The following is a 22389-nucleotide window of genomic DNA, read 5'->3' as shown; positions in this document are numbered from 1 at the left end:
GCCCTTCTGCAACTGCATCCTTTTGTGCTGTGCATGACTAACTAGTTGAGAATTTTTCCCCCAATTCCCATCAACTCCAGTCTTTACAAAACTCCTTCATGTTTATACTCTTGTCAGATGCTACCTTGGTAATAAGGGCAGTTTTCCTTCAGTTATTTTGTCCATGTTTTCACCAAGGCAGTAATAAGGTCAGGAACTGAGGTCTGGCAAACCCAAACTGAACATTGTCAGAAGTCACATGATAGCAGGTTCTCGTCCAATAGGTTTATTTAAAAATACAAGCTTTTGGAGACTGGTCCTTCAGGTAAAGTATCCTCTCCAGTCCAACACCAATACCTCCATAACATGAACATCTGGATGTAAATTTGCTTGCTGAGCTGGAAGGAGGTTTGTTTTCAGACGTTTCGTCACCATACTAGATAGCAGCACTTCACCGGTGGCTCACTGATGTTATGTCCTGCTTTCTATTTGTGTTTAGGTGTTTGTGTGTTTAGAAAGTGGGACATAACACCAGCACTTCACCGGAGGCTCACTGATATTACCTATAATAGTGACGAAATGTCTGCTCGCTGAGCTGTAAGGCTCATTTTCAAACTTGCATCCAGAACCTCAACGTAAGCTACAAATCTTACCAAAACCCGCTAACATGAAGGCTTTCAAGTAAAAAAAACTTATACAATGTAAGGGGAGTGGCCAGTTCACCCAGCTCAACTTTTCTCTGGTTTTGTTTGGTTTTTAGCAGGAGTGTTGAAAGCGTGTTGGACCCAAAGAAGCAGTCCAGGCTGGTACTCTCTCTGACTTGTCTCTTGCAAGACTGTGTTTTGAGTTTACCTTTTGTGCCAAAGGTGTTTATAGAGATTGTTGCAAATATTTGGAACAACATTAAGTTGAGATGTTCTGTTGGGTTTTTGGAGAGATTAAGTTATTTGGTATTCTGTTTTCTGTTGTTTGTTTCATTCAGTAATCTTTTTAAATAAATTCTGTTTTGTTTAAAACTGAGTGGTTTGACCAGCAACCTTTCTCCTGGAATATCCATTTGCTTAAAACAACTAGCAAAGTTAGGGTCTGGGCTACTACTTAGGTCGTGGGCGGCACGGTGGCACAGTGGTTAGCACTGCTGCCTCGCAGGTTTTCTGTTGTTTGTTTCATTCAGTAATCTTTTTAAATAAATTCTGTTTTGTTTAAAACTGAGTGGTTTGACCAGCAGCCTTTCTCCTGGAATATCCATTTTGCTTAAAACAACTAGCAAAGTTAGGGTCTGGGCTACTACTTAATGTTTTGAAGAGTCTGGCCTGGTCCATAACACTTGTCGGCGGGTCGGTGTGGACTTGTTGGGCCGAAGGGCCTGTTTCCACACTGTAAGTAATCTAATCTAATCTAATCTAATCTAATCTTAATGTTTTGAAGAGTCTGGCCTGGTCCATAACACTTGTCAGAGTGAAATGTCAATTTGGTTAAGGTTCTACATGGTTATACCCCAAACAAGTGAAATTGCTCTACATCCGGGACTGCTCATAGATGAGAAGGTAACAGATAAATGAATTGGAGGGGACTTGAGAAAAAAATATACATAGTAGTTTGGAATTGGAATGCATTGCCTGATGGATGGTAATTATAAATTCTATAGTTGCCTTCAAAAGGAAGTAAGCTAAATTGAATGTAGGTTTGCTCGCTGAGCTGGAAGGTTCGTTTTCAGATGACCTCCCAACTCCATACTTAATGCACTGACCATTAAAGGAAAGCATACCAATGATGTCTTCAATATCTTATCTATCCACAATTTCACTTACAAGAATTATAAACCTGCAATCCAAGGCCTTTGTCCAGCGACACTCCCCAGGACCTTACCATTAAGTATATAAGCCGTGTACTGATTTACCCTACCAAAATACAGAACTGGCTCAAAGGTAGAAGTTGGAGGGTGGTGGTGGAGGGTGCTTTTTCAGACTGGAGGCCTGTGACCAGTGGAGTGCCATAAGGATTGGTGCTGGGTTCACTACTCTTTGTCATTTAAATAAGTGATTTGGATGTGAGCATAAGAGGTACAGTTAGTAAGTTTGCAGATGACACCAAAATTGGAGGCGCAGTGGTCAGCGAAGAGGGTTACCTCAGATTACAACAGGATCTTGATCAGATGGACCAATGGGCTGAGAAGTGGCAGATGGAGTTTAATTCAGATAAATGCGAGGCGCTGCATTTTGGGAAAGCAAATCTTAGCAGGACTTATACACTTAATGGTAAGGTCCTAGGGAGTGTTGCTGAACAAAGAGACCTTGGAGTGCAGGTTCAATACTCCTTGAAAGTGGAGTCGCAGGTAGAAAGGATAGTGAAGAAGGCGTTTGGTATACTTTCCTTTATTGGTCAGAGTATTGAGTGCAGGAGTTGGGAGGTCATGTTGCGCCTGTACCAGACATTGGTTTGGCTGTTGCGTGTGCGTGCAATTCTGATCTCCTTCCTAATGGGAAGATGTTGTGAAACTTGAAAGGGTTCAGAAAAGATATTTACAAGGATGTTGCCATGGTTGGAGGATTTGAGCTATAGGGAGAGGCTGAATCGGGTGGGGCCGTTTTTCGTGGCACACTGGCGGCTGAGCGGTGACCTTATAGAGGTTTACAAAATCATGAGGGGCATGGATAGGATAAATAAACCAAGTCTTTTCCCTGTGGTGGGGGAATCCAGAACTAGAGGACATAGGTTTAGGGTGAGAGGGGAAAGATATGAGACCTACGGGGCAACTTTTTCATGCAGTGGGTGGGATGTGTATGGAATGAGCTGCCAGAGGAAGTGGTGGAGGCTAGTGTAATTGCAACATTTAAAAGGCATTTGGAAGGGTATATGAATGGAAAGAGTTTGGAGGGATATTGGCCAGGTGATGGCAGGTGGGACTAGATTGGGTTGGGATATCTGATCGGCATGGACGTGTTGGACTGAAGGTTTTATTTCCGTGCTATACATCTCTATGACTTACTTTGAGTAAGTTGATTCAGAATGTAAGAGATTCAGTTGGCAGACTTAGCCTTTATTTCCTGTAAGGAAATCTGTTCTTCAAAGATAGAGCTGACTCTGTTAATCCAGTAGGAGATGGCACATCAAATATGCTATTTTGCAAAAGAACATTACCCAGGTAGTTAAATTTATTTTTTATTTTGAGTGGTAAATTATTGATGATAATTACATAGGATTTGACTGGGAGATCAGGTATGCACTGGACCATGGCTTTTATTAGGCTGAACCAAGCAATCAGAAATCTTCAAGGATGTGAGGGTGTTATAAACAGTCATTGGCAGGCATGAACAGGCCAGGAGAGTTTGTCTGTGTCACTTTGTTTTGATATGCACCATAGCACTTGAACTTATAAGTGAATGTTGAAAGAGAAACTCTCCAACAGATGTGCATGAGGAAATGAGGCTCAAATGATTATGGAGTTAAATGTTCTCTGAAAACAAATGAGGCTGAGAAAATAGTAAATACTGTACTGGAAACTTCAAATAAAGCAACCCACTAGAAGGCACAACTTGCTAGACCATATCTATCAATAAATTGTAGGCCACAATTTTGAATCCATGCTGCAAATTTGCACATCTTCCTGCATACTGAGACTCCATTTTCTGTTTTTCAGTTGCATGCGATTTGATTCAGGATTGATTATTTAAATTTGATTTTACAAACCTTGTTCAATTGTGCCAACACTTGAAAGCTTTTAAAAAAATAATTGGTTCATGTTTATTATAATTGAGTTTTTGTTTCATGATTTTTTCTGTTGGTAATGGTATTGAGGGAAATCAAAAAAAGACCAGTTGAGATATAGAAAAAGATTAATTGAATGGTGAAATATACAGGAGGGTCTCAATAGTCTCCTACTGTTCTTTGTGAAGGTCAGAGTGAGAGTATGCATAAAATGTAAATTTCTGAATTTTCATCAATTCAGTTGATGAATTCATCAATTCAATTTTCATCATGTTTAGTTTTAATGGGTGCTTTTAGCACCTAAGTTTTAACTTGGTTCTGAATGCATCAGTGGCTTTTAATATTTCAGGTATGTCACTCCTAAGGGAAACTGATGACATAATTGTCATCTTTCTCCTTTTTATGGAAGTAAAATGGATTTTGAGTTTTCTTTGTCAGTCCATTGTAAAACCAAATTAAATACTTATTTCCTGCTCCTCCCAGAGTTATGTAAATTTGCTCCTATGTGCCAATGAGCTTGCATCTGTCTCAGATATTTTTCACACTGCTGTTGGTGGATAACTTGGTAAAATTGCTTCAGTGTTTAATGTATCATCTAGTTGTGTCATTTTTGTCCCATTGTGATTCAGCTAAGTGGAAGTGCTACTCTTACTAGTCTGCAGGAATTTTTGAGTTTTTGGTTTCCTATTCCTCTCTTTAATTTGGTCCAATTTCTTAAAAAAAATTGTATCCTTTATAATCATAAAATATGCAGTGGGTTTAATCTTGCTGGGACAAGGTTCTATGCAGCTTGCTTGACCAGTTGGTAAAATAGGAGAAAGTGAGGACTGCAGATGCTGGAGATCAGAGCTTAAAAATGTGTTGCTGGAAATGCGCAGCAGGTTAGGCAGCATCAAAGGAGCAGGAGAATCGAGCAGGAGCAGGAGCCCTGAAGAAGGGCTTATGCCTGAAACGTCGATTCTCCTGCTCCTTTGCTGCCTGACCTGCTGTGCTTTTCCAGCAACACATTTTTAAGCAGTTGGTAAAATATCAGAGAGCATTATTCACTTGTAACTATTGACGTGGTTTACCCAGTTGTAGCCAAACACAATCCTGTCTAACTTTGTCTTGGTTCCAGGCAAGGTTATTGCATAGCAATTGGAAATGGGAATTTTATTTATTTTTATTTTCCCCTTCACTAAGTGACAGTCAGACTTGTGTTGGTGATATATGCTTTATCAAGTTGATCCAATCTACAATGACCAGTGTCCACAGCATGTGGGACTTGATTTATTTATTTCATGAGATGAGAGCATCACTGGTAAGGTCAGTATTTATTGCAAATCTCTAATTGCTCAGAGGGCAGTCAAGTGTCAACTACATTGTGGGGTGTGGAGTCACATATAGGCCAGACCACATGAGGATGGCATTTTCTTCCCCTAAAGAACCATCATGCATCAGCTGGGCTTTTCCAATAATCAACAATGGATTCATGGTTGTCGTCAGTTTCTTAATTCCAGGTTTGTATTGAACTCAAATTCCTCCATTTGTCATAGTGGGACTTGAACCTGGGTCCCCAGAGCATCAGCTGGGTCTCAAAGTCTAGTGATAATACCGCTAGGCTGTTACTCCCAACCAAGATTTCTAGATTAAGATTATATATAAAAATACTTGAGAGTGGAGTTAGGCCATTCAGCCTATCAAGTTGGTTTTACCATTCGATCATGGCTGACCGGTTTCTCAACTCCATTCTCTTGCCTTCTGCCTATACACTTTGATTCCCTTACTAATCAAGAGTCTATCTATCTCTGTCTTAAATACATTCAATGGCTTGGCGTCCACAGTCTTTTGTGGCAATGAAGTTCATGCATTTACCATCCTATTGCTAAAAAAAACTTTCGTCCTCATCTGTTTTTAAAAAGTTGTCCCTTCAAGCTTACTGTGCCATTGGTTCTTAATCTCTCTTAGTACTGGAAACAACATCTCCATGTCCACTTTATCCAAGCCTGTAAGTATGGTTAGATTCAATATGATACTCCCTTGTCCTTCTAAATTCCATCAAGTACAGACCCAGAGTCCTCCGCTCCTCTAGAACAAGTCCTTCATACATTGGATCATTCTTGTGCATTTCTCTGGACTCTGTCCAAGGCCTGAATGTCCTACCTTGGATAAAGGGCCCAAAACCACGCTCAGTATTCCAAACATAGTCTGACCAATGCTTATGCACCCTCAGCAGTATATCCTTGCTCTTGTAATCCTGCCCTCGAGAAATGAATACTAAACATTGCATTTGCATTCCTGACTGCCAGCTGGACCTGCATGTTAACCTTTAGAGAATTCTGAGCTGGGCATCCAAAGTCCCTTATACTTCAGATTTCCAAAGCCATTCCCCATTTTGAAAATAGCATCTATCTCTATTCTCATTACCAAAGTGCAAAACCTTGCACTTTCCCATATTGCATTCTATCTGTACACTCTTATTTGCCCACTTTCCAAGCCTGTTCAACTCTGCTCACCCTGCAGCTGTCCCTCCACCTAGTTTTGTCAATTGCAAACTTGGTAATAATGCCCTCTGTTCATTTGTCCAGATCATATTTAAATGTTAATAGCTGTGATCCCTGCAGAACTCCTGGTCATTGGCAACCATCCTGAAAAAGACACCTTTTAAGGAAAAGAAGCTGCCATCCTTATCTGGCCCTGCCTACATGTGACTCCAGATCCGCAGCAGCTTGGTTCACTCTTAGCTGTCCTCTGGGCAGTTAGGCATGGGCAATAAATGCTGCCTAGCCGGGACTCTCTCATCCTGTGAATGAATAAATGAATAATATCCCCACTCTGTACTTTCTACTAGTCAGTTGTGCCTGTACCTTTCCTGTAACACTGTGGGCTCTTATTTTGTTTGACAAGATGCCACCATAGGAGAATGCTAAAGTTCTAGTTGTAGGGGCACTACCACTGCCCCACAAAATTTATATTTAATTGCTTACAGAAACATTCTTCTCCCAACTTTCAATTTACCAGCTGAGATTAAGCTCTTGGAGTAGATCACTGTCTTTTCTTTTTTTTTCAGTTAAAGGCAGGTGGTGAGAGAATATATTTTGTTTTATACTTCTGACCCAATTGGAAGACTTTGACTTCTGACCACGTTCAGGATGATTAATCAGAAAAATGAATGTGAACTAGCAAAAGGCCTGTCAACAATGCAGTAGGTAGACCAAAATGGGGCTCTCCTGAGGCTGCCATTGGTTTTGCACCTCTTACCGTTATTCTCTTTTTGGCTTTCTTCTTTGTGAGACTGGACATTTCTTATTTGTGTTTTTATTCTGTTTGTGTTAACTGGGCTACCCATTAGGTTTCATCGGAAGTTTGGAAGTGAACTACCAGTCTACCTTTACCATGGGCAAATTTTCTCACCTTCCCACTGGAGAATGTTCCAAAAGCATGGATTTATCTTAGTGTGGGTTTTGTGCTGTTGTTCCTCTATTTATCATGCAACATGTGCAAGTGATTTGTAGACTCAGAATTTTTAGATTAACATTATAATATTAAGCAAGATGAGATAAGTGAGTTGATCAGAACTTGAGTTTGACATATGCAATTGACTTCAGGAAAAAAAAATACCGTCCCACAATACTATGTAGTTAAGAAATCTAAATTTTCATTTTGAGGTACAGGTTGTTCTGCTATAACTTGTTAATGCAAATTGGCGGTAACTCGATTAACAAATTGGGTACACTTTCTAAAGCATGAACTTTTAAAATGTGCGTTGGCTGTAATGCGATTACATCACTAACATTTTAAATACTGTTTTTTGAACCATGATTTTTCTATAATGCGGGGTTGCACAAGAATAAAATCAGTGTTATAGAAGAACTAGCTGTATTGCAATGTTTCTATGATTTGATGTTCTCACTTTGTTATTGAAGAAAGGCGCAGCACAGGATGCTTGATTTATCAGATATGAGTCATGACAGTTACCGTTGCATCTAAATTTCCTTTTACAGAAAGGCAGTTGATAAAAGTATCTGTTGATTTTGAAGTCGGAATTGTGCACTTTTTTCCTTTGGCTGAGGGTAAGAACATAACCTAAGAACAAGGAGCAGGACTAGGCCATCTGGCCCTTTTGAGCTGCTCTACAATTCAACAAGATAGTGGCTGAACTTCTCATGGCCTCAGCTCACTGACCCACCCTCAGTCATAGTACAGAATGCAGACAGACCCTTGCTGACCAGATATCCCAACCCAATCTAGTCTCACCTGCCAGCACCTGGCCCATATCCCTCCAAACCCTTCCTATTCGTATACCTATCCAAATGCCTTTTAAATGTTGCAATTGTACCAGCCTCCACCATTTTCCTCTGGCAGCTCATTCCATACACGTACCACCTCTGTGTGAAAACATTGCCCTGTAGATCTCTCTTTTATATCTTTCCCCTCTCACCCTAAACTTATGCCCTCTAGTTCTGGACTCCCCCACCACAGGGAAAAGACTTTGTCTATTTACCCTATCCATGCCCCTCATAATTCTGTAAACCTCTATAAGGTCACCCTTCAGCCTCTGATGCTCCAGAGAAAACAGCCCCAGCCTGTCCAACCTCTCCATATAGATCAAATCCTCCAATCCTGGCAACATCTTTTCTGAATCCTTTCAAGTCATTTTGTTCTGAGCTAAGCACTGTTTTATTTGGTCAACGTGAAGCTTCTTGTTTCATAATGTGTATGCATGCTTTCAAGTGTTCTGTTTTATAAGTTTGTGAATGTTCAACATTAACTCCAGTCTGAACATATGCAGTTTGTAATCTAAAGTTGGAAGCTTCTTTTATCATGTTTGTATGGTCTGACAGTAGTCTGGCTGAAGTAGAAAAAGGAAATGCTTGGGGATTTGTTTATTCTCTCATTCTGTTTTCCAGTATCTGTGACAAAAGTAGTGCAGCAATTTAGATGCCATCAGTTATTTTCTATACTCACTAAAATGTACTTTTTTAGTGGAACCTGTATTTGGCTTTCAGAAGTGTACGACCTTTCCCTTTGGGATCTAAAATGTTGCTGGCTACTTTTAATGCATCCAACCAAAATTCTTCTTCATCTGCAGATTTTTAGACTTTAATATTTGTCATTATCAGCAGTAAATTTTTAACTGCATCTATCTGTATTTTGGAAGTGAACTTGAGAACAAATGGCAGTTATGGTTGAAGGTGAGAAACAAATACCATTTTCTAATGATTAATGGGCTTCAACAATTGCTTGCCTGCAGAGCTGAGTAACGTTTCATGTTTTAAATTAGGTCATACAGTACTCTACTATAAGACTTTGTTTGTTTGTTTGAGTTAAATTGATCATTTGAGGATGGAATGGGTCCACAACAGATGACAAAAATGGAAAGAAATAATTTCGCATTTCATTTTGTTTCATTTCAGATCGTGAGGACCAGTCAATCCTCTGCACGTAAGAACTATTTTGCTTTTTATCTAAATATGTATTTTTTGAGACTGTTCTATTGCCTTCAGGTTCTGAAATAGTTTTGCCACAAATTGTTTTGACTGGTAAAAATAGAGTTTACATGTAAAATATTCTTGGTATCGCTCCTAACAATTTTTAAAAAATGCTATAATCTTAAATTGCTTTTGTTCATGTTGTTTCAAGCAATGATGACTTTCAAAGAGTTGCTCTGACAGGAAAGTACTGACTCAAAGTACTGACAGGAAAGTCTGGTTTTCATGGAGCAAGCAGCTTGGCAGATTCTCTCCTTGTGGCACAATTGTTACTTGCCCCTTGACAGCCCACACCAGGTTTTGTTTGGGTCTTGTTTCCTATGGAGTTGACTGCTTCAGTAGCTTGGGGACTTTTGGTCCTCTTGTCTCGGGTAAAATATACTGGCTTGAAGGTAGACTGGAGAAAGTTTAATAGGTTGATACAGGCTTGGAGCAATTTTCTTATAAGGTGATGTTGAGTAGGTTGGACTTGTACTCACCAGAGTTTGGAAGAGTGAGATGTAACCTGATTGAAATATAAATGATTATTAGGATCCTTGACCGGGCAGATGCTGAGAGATTGTTTCCCTTTGTGTGAGAGTCTAGGCCAAGAGAGGACACACTTAAGCGGATGTTAATGCAATATAGCCAAGTTTGTGCGACAAAATAGGTGAGAAGACCTGTAAGGAGGATGACTTGGGATGCTATCGATGGATATAGATAGGTTAAGTAAGTGGGGGGAAAAAACTTGACAGATGAAATGTAATGTGGGACAATGTGATGTTATACGCTTTGGCAGGAAAAATAGAAGAGCGGAATATTATTTAAATTGGGAAAGGTTGCAGAAAGTTGTTAGAGCTGATTTCAGGGACCTAATACATAAATCCCTCAAAGCAAAGTGGGTATTAGTGAAAACAAATGGAATGTTGGCCTTTATTTAGAAGGGAATGGAGTATAAAAATAGGTCTTGCTAAAACCGTACAAGATACTAGTCAGACCACAGTTAGAATACTGAACAATTTAGGTTCCCTTATCTAAGGAAATGTATATCGACATTGGAGGCAGTCCAGCGATGGTTCACAAGGTTGATCCTGAGTACGGAAGGATTTTCTTATGTGGAGAAATTGAGTGGGTTGGACTTGTAGTTGTACACATTAGAGTTCAGAAGAATGAGAAGAGCCTCATTGAAACCTATAAGAATTTTAAAGGGTTAGACAAGATAGCTGCTGAGTGGTTGCTTCCACTTGTAGGAAAGTTTGGGAACTAAGAGCATACAGTAGTCTTCCTGTACCCATGGGGGATTCATTCCAGGACCTACTGCGCATGCCCGAAACTGCAGAGAGGAGCAAACCCATTCATTTAAATGGGAAATGTACCTACCTGGTAGCCTCATGGTCCCTGGTTCCCTATACTGTGTTCAGGCCATGGTAATCCGCAGGTAACTGAAACTGTGGAAAACGATTCTGCAGCTACAGGGGTTGCCCTGTAACTGAAGTGAGGAGTTGCCCATCTTGCTGAGATAAGGAAGATATTTCCTGTGTGGTGAATCTGTGGAATTCTTTACTGCAGAGGGTTGTGGAGTTGGGCCATTAAGTATATTCCAGGCTGTGATTGATTTCTAATCAGTCAGGAGTTCCAAGGTATGTAGAAAAGGCAGGATTTGTGAAGTTGAGGATTGTCAGATCAACCATGATCTTGTTGAATCACCAAAAAGGCTCTTCCCCCTACGTCTTAATGTAATGTGGCTACTCTTGTACATCATCTCATTGACGTTGATAGAGAAGGAGTCAAATCTAAAACCTTACTTAATTTCTTGCATTTCTCTTTTGAGCTCAACATTTAACTTCTGTTATGGTCATTTTTTGTTTAACTTGTTCAAACAATTTTTAAAAAATTTATGACATACCTCTGGAGCAGGAAGGGACACTGCCTTTGTGCCATGCAGCCTTCTTCCATTAGCCTAATATTAAATGTGGTTTATTAATAAATCTAAAATGGTCTTAACTTGACTCATGGTTATTTTACCTGTGTCATTCTAGATCCGTTTATTATCAAGTGTACTTAATTGTAGACATATCAGACTGGTAGAGAAAATGTTTTCTAATTGTTCCTATTCAGGTTCTATGAAATGTTTACTACTTTTGAATTATTTAGTGTTTCTCAATTTAATTGGTGACACTACCAAATATGTCAGATTTTCAATAAGGGAATTCCTTTATGGTTAACTTAATCCTATTAATTTTATTCCAAATTTTAACCATTATGTATATTCACTCAATGAAACACTATGGAAGTGTTAACACATAAACATATTTACTTACAGTGGAGAGTCAGGTGCTGGTAAGACAGAAAATACCAAGAAAGTGATTCAATACTTAGCTCATGTTGCTTCATCTCACAAATCTAGAAAGGAACAGGTAAGTGTCTTTTGTGTTGATTTGCATTCATAAAAGTCTGGCACTGATCATTATTTATATCAAAGCTGTTTAACCTCCGTGCAATTCACTTGAAATATACAGCATTAAACATTGTGATCTACCTGTACAATGATTGCAGATGTCCTGCTGCTTGTTTAAAATTTAATCTATGGAAATTGTAATTTTGAACCTATTGTAGCTTAACATTTTATACTGCCTTTCAGGCTGTTAAATCCCTTTAACAAAGTAAATGCTTGAAGAATTCTTACCGATTTTTGCATGCCATTGATAACACTTTTCCCCCTTCGACATTTGCAGCAGTCTACGGTGTTAGCATACGTGAGTGGGTTATTATAATTTGATTTGCATATTCTGCACTTTTTACGCCTTGTATACAGATCCGACGGCTGTTTGGGAAGTAGTGAAGCTTAGATTGTTAACCCAGAAATCAATTCACAGAAATCAATCTATTTTCCAGGATGTGTAACTGCTCCCTAGTTCACAAACTGTTGACATTGAAAAATGCGCAAGTTTGTGCCTTTTTATCAGCACTTCCTGCTGAAGCAGTGGAACCAAAATAATAATTGATGTTAGTGCAGTTATTTCATGCAGATTAAATTCTGTGACAATCCTTATAATTGTGGTTGAATTAGTAATTGCAATTACCATGTCCTTTTTGCTTGAGCTGAAAATAACTCCCTGACATTTGGGTTAGTCCAGTTTTAAATCCAACTACATCCTGATTGAATTAGAATTGGCACAATAGTCCGAGATCTACAGCATGGAAACAGACCCTTTGATCCATGGGCTGCAGAAATTACGACGACAATGAATGCATAAGTTTTCAGAGGCTTGGTCATTTTGCCAGGCAAAATGTCCAACTGTTTAGATGGCTTTGTGGAGCAAGTTCGGATCTGTATATTGTTTATGTTGCATGCTTTGGGTGTAAAGGTGGTTCAAGTGCATCCTAGTTTTTTTTAAAAAATGGGAAATGATTTGTTTAAAACAGAACATTTAATTCAAATGGGATGCTTCCTTTCCTGAGAGTTCCTTTCCCAATAAAGAAATTGGGTACTATCTGACACCATCAGAAGAAAATGAGTTCATGTAAGTTTTCAAAACCATGATCCGTCTCTCTTTTGGCACTAATGCCTACTAGGCAGTTTGAAAATATGGAATGCGCAACCACATTGTGGTGGTGAGCAGAAATCAATCTGTCCAGAGATTTGGCATTTTCCCCACTTAATGTAAATTCCATCCTTCAGTTTTTGTAACTAAAGTTATTTTACTCATTTACTTTGATTCCTGAACTTAAATGAAATTCTGTTAAATGAATGAGTTGCTTAATTTATCTATGGACAGCCAATGATAGAATTTGTTAGCTGTCTTTATTTTTTTTTTACAGAAAACGCTTATTATTTTGTTAGGCTTTAGTGTAATCTTAGTAGGAAATGTAGTGTATCTGATCAGGAAAGGGTTATTTTTCTCTTCAAGAAGCACGCAGTGTAAATCTTTCAATTAATTAGTTTTGTAGACTAATGAAGAAATCAATCAAGCTTGAGTTCAAATTTGTTAACTAATAATGTTTCAATTGCCCACAATTAGAATTTTGTTTGACTCAGTCAGTGCTCGATTTAAGCACCAGCAGTACAGAACATAATGTACAAGTACCATGCTTTAGTTTCTGCCAGATGTTTCATTGGCTTTTTTGCGGACATTAGAAGTTTTCTTAACTGTTGTAGCTCTTTAGATTTTAATTCCCCTCCTCCAAAGAAATGAAAATTGTTCAGAATTCAAATATAACTAAAATTTGAGTGCCCTGTATCAGGCTGTTTATGTCATGAACACCAATCTTACCACATTAATATGTGCATTGAGTTCTCCAAATATAGCATGTAGTAAGGAGTGTACATATGACTGACAATTTTGTACACCTCTGTAAAACTCAAGTTTCATTCTTTCATTGTAAAGCTGTAAAGGTTCACAGACCCCTCAGTTGACATATTTGGCAACTTGTGTTGAAATGTGTGTAAAATGTTGTTAGATTTGAATCCTAATACATGCTGTTTACAAATTTTATGGCATTATATGCATTCGGCTGCCAAATTTCACTTGTCTAAATTTATTCCATTTTAGACATCAAATTATATCAAGATTCATTTACAGCTGTACAGAGACTGAACAATTTCCATGCTTTGCTTCTCACCTGCCTAACTTAGCACTAATGCTAAAGAAAGCTACTGACCTAATCTAACAGTTATAAATGGTGAAATTGATTATTACGCAGTGTGTTCTTCAGTGCATATTTTGAAAAATAGTGTTAAGAATGGCATGGTTCAAATTAAAGGGCTGTGTTTGTTTCTTACTATGGTAACTTATGTTAAAAACTCAAATCATTTTGCAATCTTCCATTTACCCACTTGAATGGCACTTAATGCTGTGCTCGGAAGTCGAGTGAAGACAAGGATCTGAATCCTGATGCTACCATGTTATGAAGAGACTGCCAAGACTTTCCATGGGATATTTCTTGACGTGGATCAGGGAAATCTTTTAATATCTATCAAGCAAGTTGTATCATTTGTGTCCCACTTGTAGAAGTTTTAATGTGTATCACAATTTTCACTATCTTAAATGGGAGCCTAAGACACTCTGTGCATCAGATCTTATCACTTCTAAACTGGATGCACCTGAGATTTTCCTGCTGGATAATTGAGATCCAATTCTCTGGAGTCAAGTTAAACTTGTGTCAATATTTTGACCAGTTGCAAAAATCTGAATTGATTTGTTATATGGTTCCTGTGAGCACTTCCCATGCTTGATGTGAGTGAATAATAAATAGTTTGTTTACTGAATGTGTGGTGTCTGAATGTGATATTGGAGTGTTGTGTTGGGTGTATTGTTTGCAGTGGTGACTTTTTAAAAATTGTAACTGGCATATGTGTGCATGAATTGTCAAAGGGATGGTAGTGATTGGAAGCCTTGCAGGTCTTTCAAGTAAATGTACACATCTCTTTAGACATTGATGTTACAAGTATCTTGATAGAAGTAATGGTGTAGATTTGTCATGAGGGACTAAACTTTGAACTCATTAAACAATGCAACTTTATTTTGATGTATACCAAGTCTTCATAGTAAAAAGCAAAATTTAGTTTCGCATTTACTTCTGGTCATTCGATATAATTGTATCATTTGTTCTATTCCTTACCTTTTTCGGCCCCAATGATCAAGGGTAGTAGGATCCTGCTCTTGGACTTTGTGGTGGCAGAACAATTTGTTGGAAGAAAGGACATTTTCTTTAAGAATGTTTTCTTGTGGCAGGAAATTTGCTAATGTCCATTTGTGGCCATTTAGATGTTTTTATTTGGTCTTTTGTGTCTTTCCCCCATATACTTTTCTAATACTGGAAGTGTTAGATTGGAATTATTGGCTTGTTTTCAAATTAAATGATGCTTGTACAACCTACAGTTGATTTAGTTTATGAATAACAAAACTTAATTTTTACCAGATGGTCTGTCTGGGGAAATATTCTTTCTTACTAGATAAATCTGTTTGTATTCAGTTTCAGGGTGACCAAAAACATGTATTTGTACTCTTGCTGCAGTCAGCTGTTACTTCTAAAGTCTTTCATTTTGCATCAAAGTCTTTTGCAGATCTGTAAACAATACTTCAAAGTCCTCAAAATTCTCTAACAAGTTTTATTTGCAAAGCAGATTTTCAATTAACTAATCTCAGTCCTGTTATGATTACAGGGAGAGCTTGAGAGGCAACTGCTCCAAGCCAATCCTATCCTTGAAGCTTTCGGCAATGCAAAAACCGTGAAAAATGACAACTCTTCCAGATTTGTGAGTTTTTAAAAAAAAAAATTCCAACGCCTTTTATAACTGGTGAACAACAGTATGTCCTTGGATCTATTATTCCTCTTTCTTGGGATATGGATGTTGCTGGCAAATGGAGACCAGAATTTGTCTATCCCTAATTGCCCTTGAACTGTGAGGGTGATTAGGATTCCTCCACCTGGAGTCATGTGTAGATCTAACCAGTTAAGGATATCTGGTTTCCTTTCCCAAAGGATGTTAATGAGCTAGATGAGTTTCTAATTAATTGGTTTTTATGGTTCTGAGACTAGCTTTCTATACCAAATTATTAATTAATTTTAAATTCCAGCTGCCATATTCTGATTGGAGCTAGTCTGCCCAGAGCATTAGCCTCCGACTTTAGGTTAGTAGTCAGTGATATTACCATAATGCAACCATCTAATGACTGTTTTTTATCACTAGCCTAGTAATACCTCCTTGGGTCCCAAAGTGTATTTTTCTACAAATGTGTTTTAAGGAAATGCATCAGTGAAAATTGAGTCAAAGCAGGCACCTTTTCTCATTTTAAATCTTGAAGGTTGAAGCAAAAAAAAAATTTATTGATGTGCTTGTTTTCTTCTTTAGTGCTTCCAAGCGGTTAACTTGTAACTCTGTTTTTAATACACAGGGCAAATTTATTCGAATTAACTTTGATGTGAATGGCTACATTGTCGGAGCCAATATTGAAACTTGTATCCTTTACAGCCATTAAAAGCCAGAAAGGGATTTTTCACATCATTAGCTTGTCTCAATATGTTTATTTGAAGTCTCAATTAGAGTGGTGCTGGAAAAGCACAGCAGGTCAGGCAGCATTCGAGGAGCAGGAAAATCGACGTTTTGGGCAAAAGTCCTTCAGCGGGAATAGAAGCAGGGTGCCTGCAGAGTGGAGAGAGAAATGGGGTGGGGGTGGGGAGAAAGTAGCATAGAATACATTAGGTGAGTGGGGGTGGGGATGAAGGTGATAGGTCAGAGAGGAGGGTGGAGTGGATAGGTGAAAAGGAAGAAGGCAGAGCAGGTCATGGGGACGGTGCTGAGCTGGAGTGAGGTGGGGGAAGGGGAAATGAGGAAACTGGTGAAATCCACATTGATGCCATGGGGTTGAAATGTTCCGAAGCATTCGCCTCATCTTCCACCTCTGAACACCCCAGTTCCAACCTTCCAGCTCAGCATCATCCTCATGAGGCGTTCTTCCTCCAGGCGTCAGGTGGTGAGGGAGCGGCAGTGGAGGAGGCCCAGGACCTGAATGTCCTCTGCAGAGTGGGAGGGGGAGTTGAAATGTTGGACCACAGGGCGGTGGAGTTGATTGGTGCAGGTGTCCTGGAGATGTTCCCTAAAACACTCTGCTAGGAGGCATCCAGTCTCTCCAATGTAGAGGAGACTGCATCGGGAGCAACGGATGCAATAAATGATATTGGTGGATGTGCAGTTAAAACTTTGGATGTGGAAGGCTCCTTTGGGGTCTTGGATGGAGGTGTGGGCGCAGGTTTAGCAATTCCTACGGTGGCAGGGGAGGGTGCCAGGAAGGGAGGGTGGATTGTTGGGGGGTGTGGACCTGATGTAAGTTTGCTCGCTGAGCTGGAAGGTTCGTTTTCAAACATTTCATCATCATACTAGGTAACATCAGTAAGCATCCAGTGAAGCACTGGTGTTATGGCTCGCTTTCTATTTTTGTGTTTGGATGTCCTTGCGTTGGTGACATCATTTCCGGTTCTTTTTCTTGTATGGTTGATGGGATCCAAATCCATGTGTTGTTAGAGTTCCGATTGGAATGCCCATGCTTCGAGGAATTCTCGTGCGTATCTCTGTTTGGCTTGTCCTAGTATGAATCTATTGTCCTAGTCAAAGTGGTGCCCTTCCTCATCTGTATGTAAGGATACAATGGTAGTGGGTCATGTCTTTTTGTGGCTGGTTGATGTTCATATATCTTATAACCGTGAATAGCATTGTCCAATATATTTTTAATTGTGGGTGAAATTCAGTGGAGCAGTTGCAAAATTTGACAAGCCTGTCTTCACTAGAATTTGAAGTTTTATTCAATCCCTGATCAATTATAGAAGGAACTGACACATCGTGAAATGTTGATACAGAATCTCTGTTTGTTAGACCTTTTTTGAGCTAGCTGCTGGATATCGCAAAGATAAAAAGAAAAGTTAATGGTGAAAGGGCCCTCTTTTTGAAATTAAATTAGTTTGCCCTATTATTTATTATTGTTGGAAAACACAAACATTATCAATTTGTGTGAAAAGTAGATCAGGAATTGGTAAGAATTGAACATTAGGATTTAGACAGTAAGGAGAGTTTGAGGAAGACTAATATTTACTAGTTATGGAAGATGATTTAGGTGGTGAAATGTCTGTCTGAGTTAACTGGAATGGAAATTGAAACACCAGGGAAGGAAATTAATTTGGGATTGCACCTAATGGCCATGACAAAAGGAAAAGATTGGTTAAGTGCTCCAGGAAAAGAGTTAAGTAATTACAGAAGATTTTAATTAGGCAAAATTGAAGAATGGAATAAGGGTTAGGTTAATTCATGGAACAGGTCTATGAACTTCATGAATGAAGCATGTTTTTGTTCCAAGCTTCATTAACTTGTTGTACTGTTATATGAAACAGACACTTGTAGACTGAAAGCAATAAATACAAAATGGTTTGAAGTTTTAAAATTAACTAAAATTATTTCTTTCTTCAAAGCTTGGAGGAAGTATGATAAAGAAAATTGGTTTAATCAGCCTTTAGTATTGGGACATGTGTAACTGATATGGCCAAGTGACACTCATTTCTTTAATTCTTCAGTCGACATTATATTTTTGCAGGTTTTGGGGAACAAATTGCTTACCATATTTTAAACCCTGATTACCTCTGGAAAGAAGACAAGTAATTAACTCTTGCTATTATTAGCTTTTATCCATCCTATGAGCAGTTGTGGTCTGATATTACTGTTCACATCATTAGTACTCTTCGCATTGACGTCTCTTTAACGACCAGCTTCCAGATCTGTTGGAAAAATCTCGTGCCATACGCCAAGCCAAAGATGAACGTACCTTCCATATTTTTTATTACCTACTTTCTGGTGCTGGAGAACACTTGAAAAGTAAGTGTGTTCATTATAAATAATTTCCAACAGATGGAAATATAGTATCTCAATAATTTGAAAGTGCTTGCATCATAAGGTCAAGATGTTTCTAGATTTCATGGCTTTTGTGTTTATTATCTTATCTAAAATTAATTTCACGATTTTATCATTTCTGATTGTGTTTCCAGATGTCAGTCCTGACATGTATCATCTTTTACTAGTCCAAAACTTTTTCTTTCTGTAATGTTTTATGTAGCTATATGCCTCAAGATCACCCTTACTGTGCAGTTTGTGCGGAGCTATAGAATGTTTACAGTAAAGTGGGTGCTCCATTGACATTTCTTGTATGTGTCAGCTATCTGCACGAACAGATCAGCCACATTTTTCTCTAATGTTACAAATTTTTTTGTATTCCGATTATCCAATTTACTTTTGAAGACTATGGTAATATCTCACACAGTGCATTCTAGATCCTAACCACTCACTGGATTAAAAATATTTTTCTCACTGCAGTTGAGTTCTTTGCCTTTCATCTTGCCTTTCATCTTAAACCAATGTCCTCTTGTTCTCAACTCTTGCGTCAATAGAAGCAAGTTCTGCTATTTACTGACCCAGATCATTCTATTTCTTATCAATTCAACTGTAAGTTAGTCTTCTCCAATTTATTTTTGTAACTGAAGTCTCTTAACCTTTGTAGTCATCTTTTCTATATCCTCTCTTATGCCATTATACCCTTCCTAAAGTATGTCTTATTAACTGCTTGGTCCCTGAGCGCCCACCCTCCCTTTAGAATGATATATTTTTGTATTGCTGCTTTCTTCTTACTAAAATACATCACTTAAGACATCTCTGCATTAGATTTATCTCCATCTGTCCACCCATACCATCAGCATGCTTGTGTCCTTTTTTGTTGTTTGCAAGTTTTGTTGTCAGCGGAGTTTGAAACTGTTCTGTGTACCCGACTTTGTATCATTTAATATAATTAAGGAAAAGGAGGGTCCTTAATACTGACCCCTATGGAACCCACTACATACCATCTAGACCAATTATATATCTGTTCACTGCTATAGATCTTATCAACTAATCAACTTAGTTGATTAGCAAGGTGGAACAGTGGTTAGCACTGCTGCCTCACAACGCCAGGGACCCAGGTTCGATTCCAGCCTTGGGCGATTGTCTGTGTGGAGTTGAGTGTGAAAATAAATAAGTCCCCTGGGCTGGATGGCATTTATCCTAGGCTGCTCTGGGAAGCCAGGGAGGAGATTGCCGAGCCTTTAGCATTGATCTTTAAATCTTCTTCATCTACAGGAATAGTGCCAGAAGACTGGAGGATTGCAAATGTGGTTCCCCTGTTCAAGAAGGGGAGTAGAGACAACCTGATAATTATAGACCAGTGAGCCTTACTTCAGTTGTTGGTAAAGTGTTGGAAAAGCTTAGAAAAGAAGAATTTGATTAGGGATAATCAGCACAGTTTTGTGAAGGGTAGGTCGTGCCTCACAAACCTTATTAAGTTCTTTGAGAAGGTGACCAAATAGGTAGATAAGAGTAAACCGGTTGATGTGGTGTATATGGATTTCGATAAGGTTCCCCACAGTAGGCTTTTGTACAAAATGCAGAGGAATGGGATTGTGGGAGATAAAGCAGTTTGGATCAGTAATTGGCTTGCTGAAAGAAGACGGGGCGGTGGTTGATGGGAAATGTTCATCCTGGAGTCCAGTTACTAGTGGTGTACCGCGAGGGTCGGTGTTGGGTCCGCTGCTGTTTGTCATTTTTATAAACGACCTGGATGAGGGCGTAGAAGGGTGGGTTAGTAAATTTGCAGGTGACACTAAGATCGGTGGAGTTGTGGATAGTGACGAAGGGTGTTATAGGTTACAGAGAGACATAGGGATTGAGTTCCAGAACCGTGAGGTTATGGTACAGCTGTACAAAACTCTAGTGCGGGGAGTATTGTGTATAGTTCTGGTCACCGCATTATAAGAAGGATGTGGGAGCTTTGGAAAGGGTGCAGAGGAAATTTACTAGGATGTTGTCTGTTATGGAGGGGAGGTCTTATGAGGAAAGGCTGAGGGACTTGAGGCTGTTCTCGTTAGAGCGAAGAAGGTTGAGAGGTGACTTAATAGAGACATACAAGATAATCAGAGGGTTAGATAGGGTGGACAGGGAGAGCCTTTTTCCAAGTATGGTGACGGTGAGCATGAGGGGGCATAGCTTTAAATTGAGGGATGATAGATTTAGGACAGATGTCAGAGGTAGTTTCTTTACAGAGAGTAGTAAGGGCATGGAATGCTTTGCCTGCAACGGTAGTAGATTCGCCAACTTTACGTACATTTAAGTCGTCATTGGACAAGCATATGGACGTACATAGAATAGTGTAGGTTGGATGGGCTTTAGATTGGTATGACAGGTCGGCGCAACATTGTGGGCCGAAGGGCCTGTACTGTGCAATGTAATGTTCTATGTTCTAACTTTGTGTCCTTACGCCACTTTTATTACAAGGCCATAAAAGTTTTGTCAAGCCTTTTATTTGTCACTTCCTCAAATATAATTGGTAAGTCCATATTCTCCATGTGAACAGCATTACCATCATTTAGTTCTCCATTCCCTCATTAAATACACGCATTAGCTTTGCAAATTTGTGCTGGCTTTCCGTGATTAATTAATACTTGTCCTAGTGAATGTTAATTGTGTCCTGAATTACCCTTTTTATTTGCTTCACTAGTTTGACCAGCATTTATTGTCAATCCCTGATCTGGGAAGTTGACGAACCAACCTCTTGGAGAACTGAATTTATGGGCAGATACACTTGAGTGCTGTTAGGTGGGAATTCCATGATTTTGGTCTGGCAACAGTGAAGGAATGATAGTTCCAAATCAGAGTGGAAATTTTCAGGTGGTGGTTGTAGCCCTGGTTTGCAGCTGGTTTTCCCTGTAACCTTCGAGTGCAATCGCTCCTCCGATGGTCCATGTATGGAAATCATATTCTGGAAATTGTTGCTACACGCAGACCATGGAGGCCTGTGCTGCCTGTACAAAAATTAAAAGGAATTCTGCTGGTAGAACCCAAATTGAATGTCAGTAAAAAGATTGTTGATAAAATGACAATTTTATAGAAGTTGATGAGTCCTTCCATCATTTCCATCAAGAGTAGACTGATGGGATGGTCAAAGTTAAAAATCTCTCAATACTAGGTTATAGGCCAGCAGGCTCATTTGGAAGCACTAGGTCTTGGAGTGCTGCTCCTCCTTCAGGTAGTTGTGAAGCAGGACCACAGAATTTATAACAGAAGATTACAGTGTCATGTAATTGAAATTATAGTCATAGAAATGTACAGCATGGAAACGGATCCTTCAGTCCAACGTGTCCGTGCTGACCAGATATCCTAACCTAATCTAGTCCCATTTGCCAGCACTTGGCCTGTATCTCTCTAAACCTTTCCTATTCATATACCCATCCAGATGACTTTTAAATGCTGAAATTGTACCAGCCTCCTCCGCTTCCTCTGGCAGTTCATTCCATACATGCATCACCCTCTGTGTAAAAAAAAAAAAAAAAGTTGTCCCTTTGATCCCTTTTATATCTTTCTCCTCTCACCCTAAACCTATGCCCTCTCGTTCTGGCCTCCTGCACCCCAGGGAAAGGATCTTGTCTATTTATCCTATCCATGCCCTTCATGATTTTATAAATCTCTAAGGTCGTCCCTCAGCTCCAGGGAAACAGCCCCACCCTATTCAGCTTCTCACTATAGCTCAAATCCTCCAATCCTAGCAACATCCTTGTAAACCTTTTCTGAACCCTTTCAAGTTTGACAACATCCTTCTGATAAGAGGGAGACCAGAATTGCATTAGTCCAAAAGTGACCTAACCAATGTTCTGTTCAGCTGCAACATGACCTCCCAACTCATAT

At 39.1% G+C, this 22389-nt stretch overlaps 1 protein-coding gene across 2 annotated transcripts in view; it reads left to right on the top strand.

Moving 5' to 3' along the window:
- The window catches only part of LOC122542322 (myosin-9-like), a 166044-nt gene that overhangs the window by 56637 nt on the left and 87018 nt on the right, over positions 1-22389 (top strand). Inside the window, exons 4-9 of one of the 2 annotated variants that reach the window (XM_043679971.1) lie at positions 9084-9111; positions 11461-11554; positions 11873-11893; positions 15304-15396; positions 16037-16100; positions 18403-18501. In XM_043679971.1, the coding sequence (XP_043535906.1) occupies positions 9084-9111; positions 11461-11554; positions 11873-11893; positions 15304-15396; positions 16037-16100; positions 18403-18501 (399 nt within the window). The remainder of the gene's footprint in view (positions 1-9083; positions 9112-11460; positions 11555-11872; positions 11894-15303; positions 15397-16036; positions 16101-18402; positions 18502-22389) is intronic. The other variant, XM_043679970.1, reaches the window with a different exon arrangement.

The sequence above is a fragment of the Chiloscyllium plagiosum genome, chromosome 39 (genome assembly GCF_004010195.1).
Source record: "Chiloscyllium plagiosum isolate BGI_BamShark_2017 chromosome 39, ASM401019v2, whole genome shotgun sequence".
Taxonomy (NCBI): Eukaryota; Metazoa; Chordata; class Chondrichthyes; order Orectolobiformes; family Hemiscylliidae; genus Chiloscyllium; species Chiloscyllium plagiosum.
The sequence above is the reverse complement of the archived record's forward strand: the minus strand, read 5'-3'. Positions and strand labels throughout refer to the sequence as shown.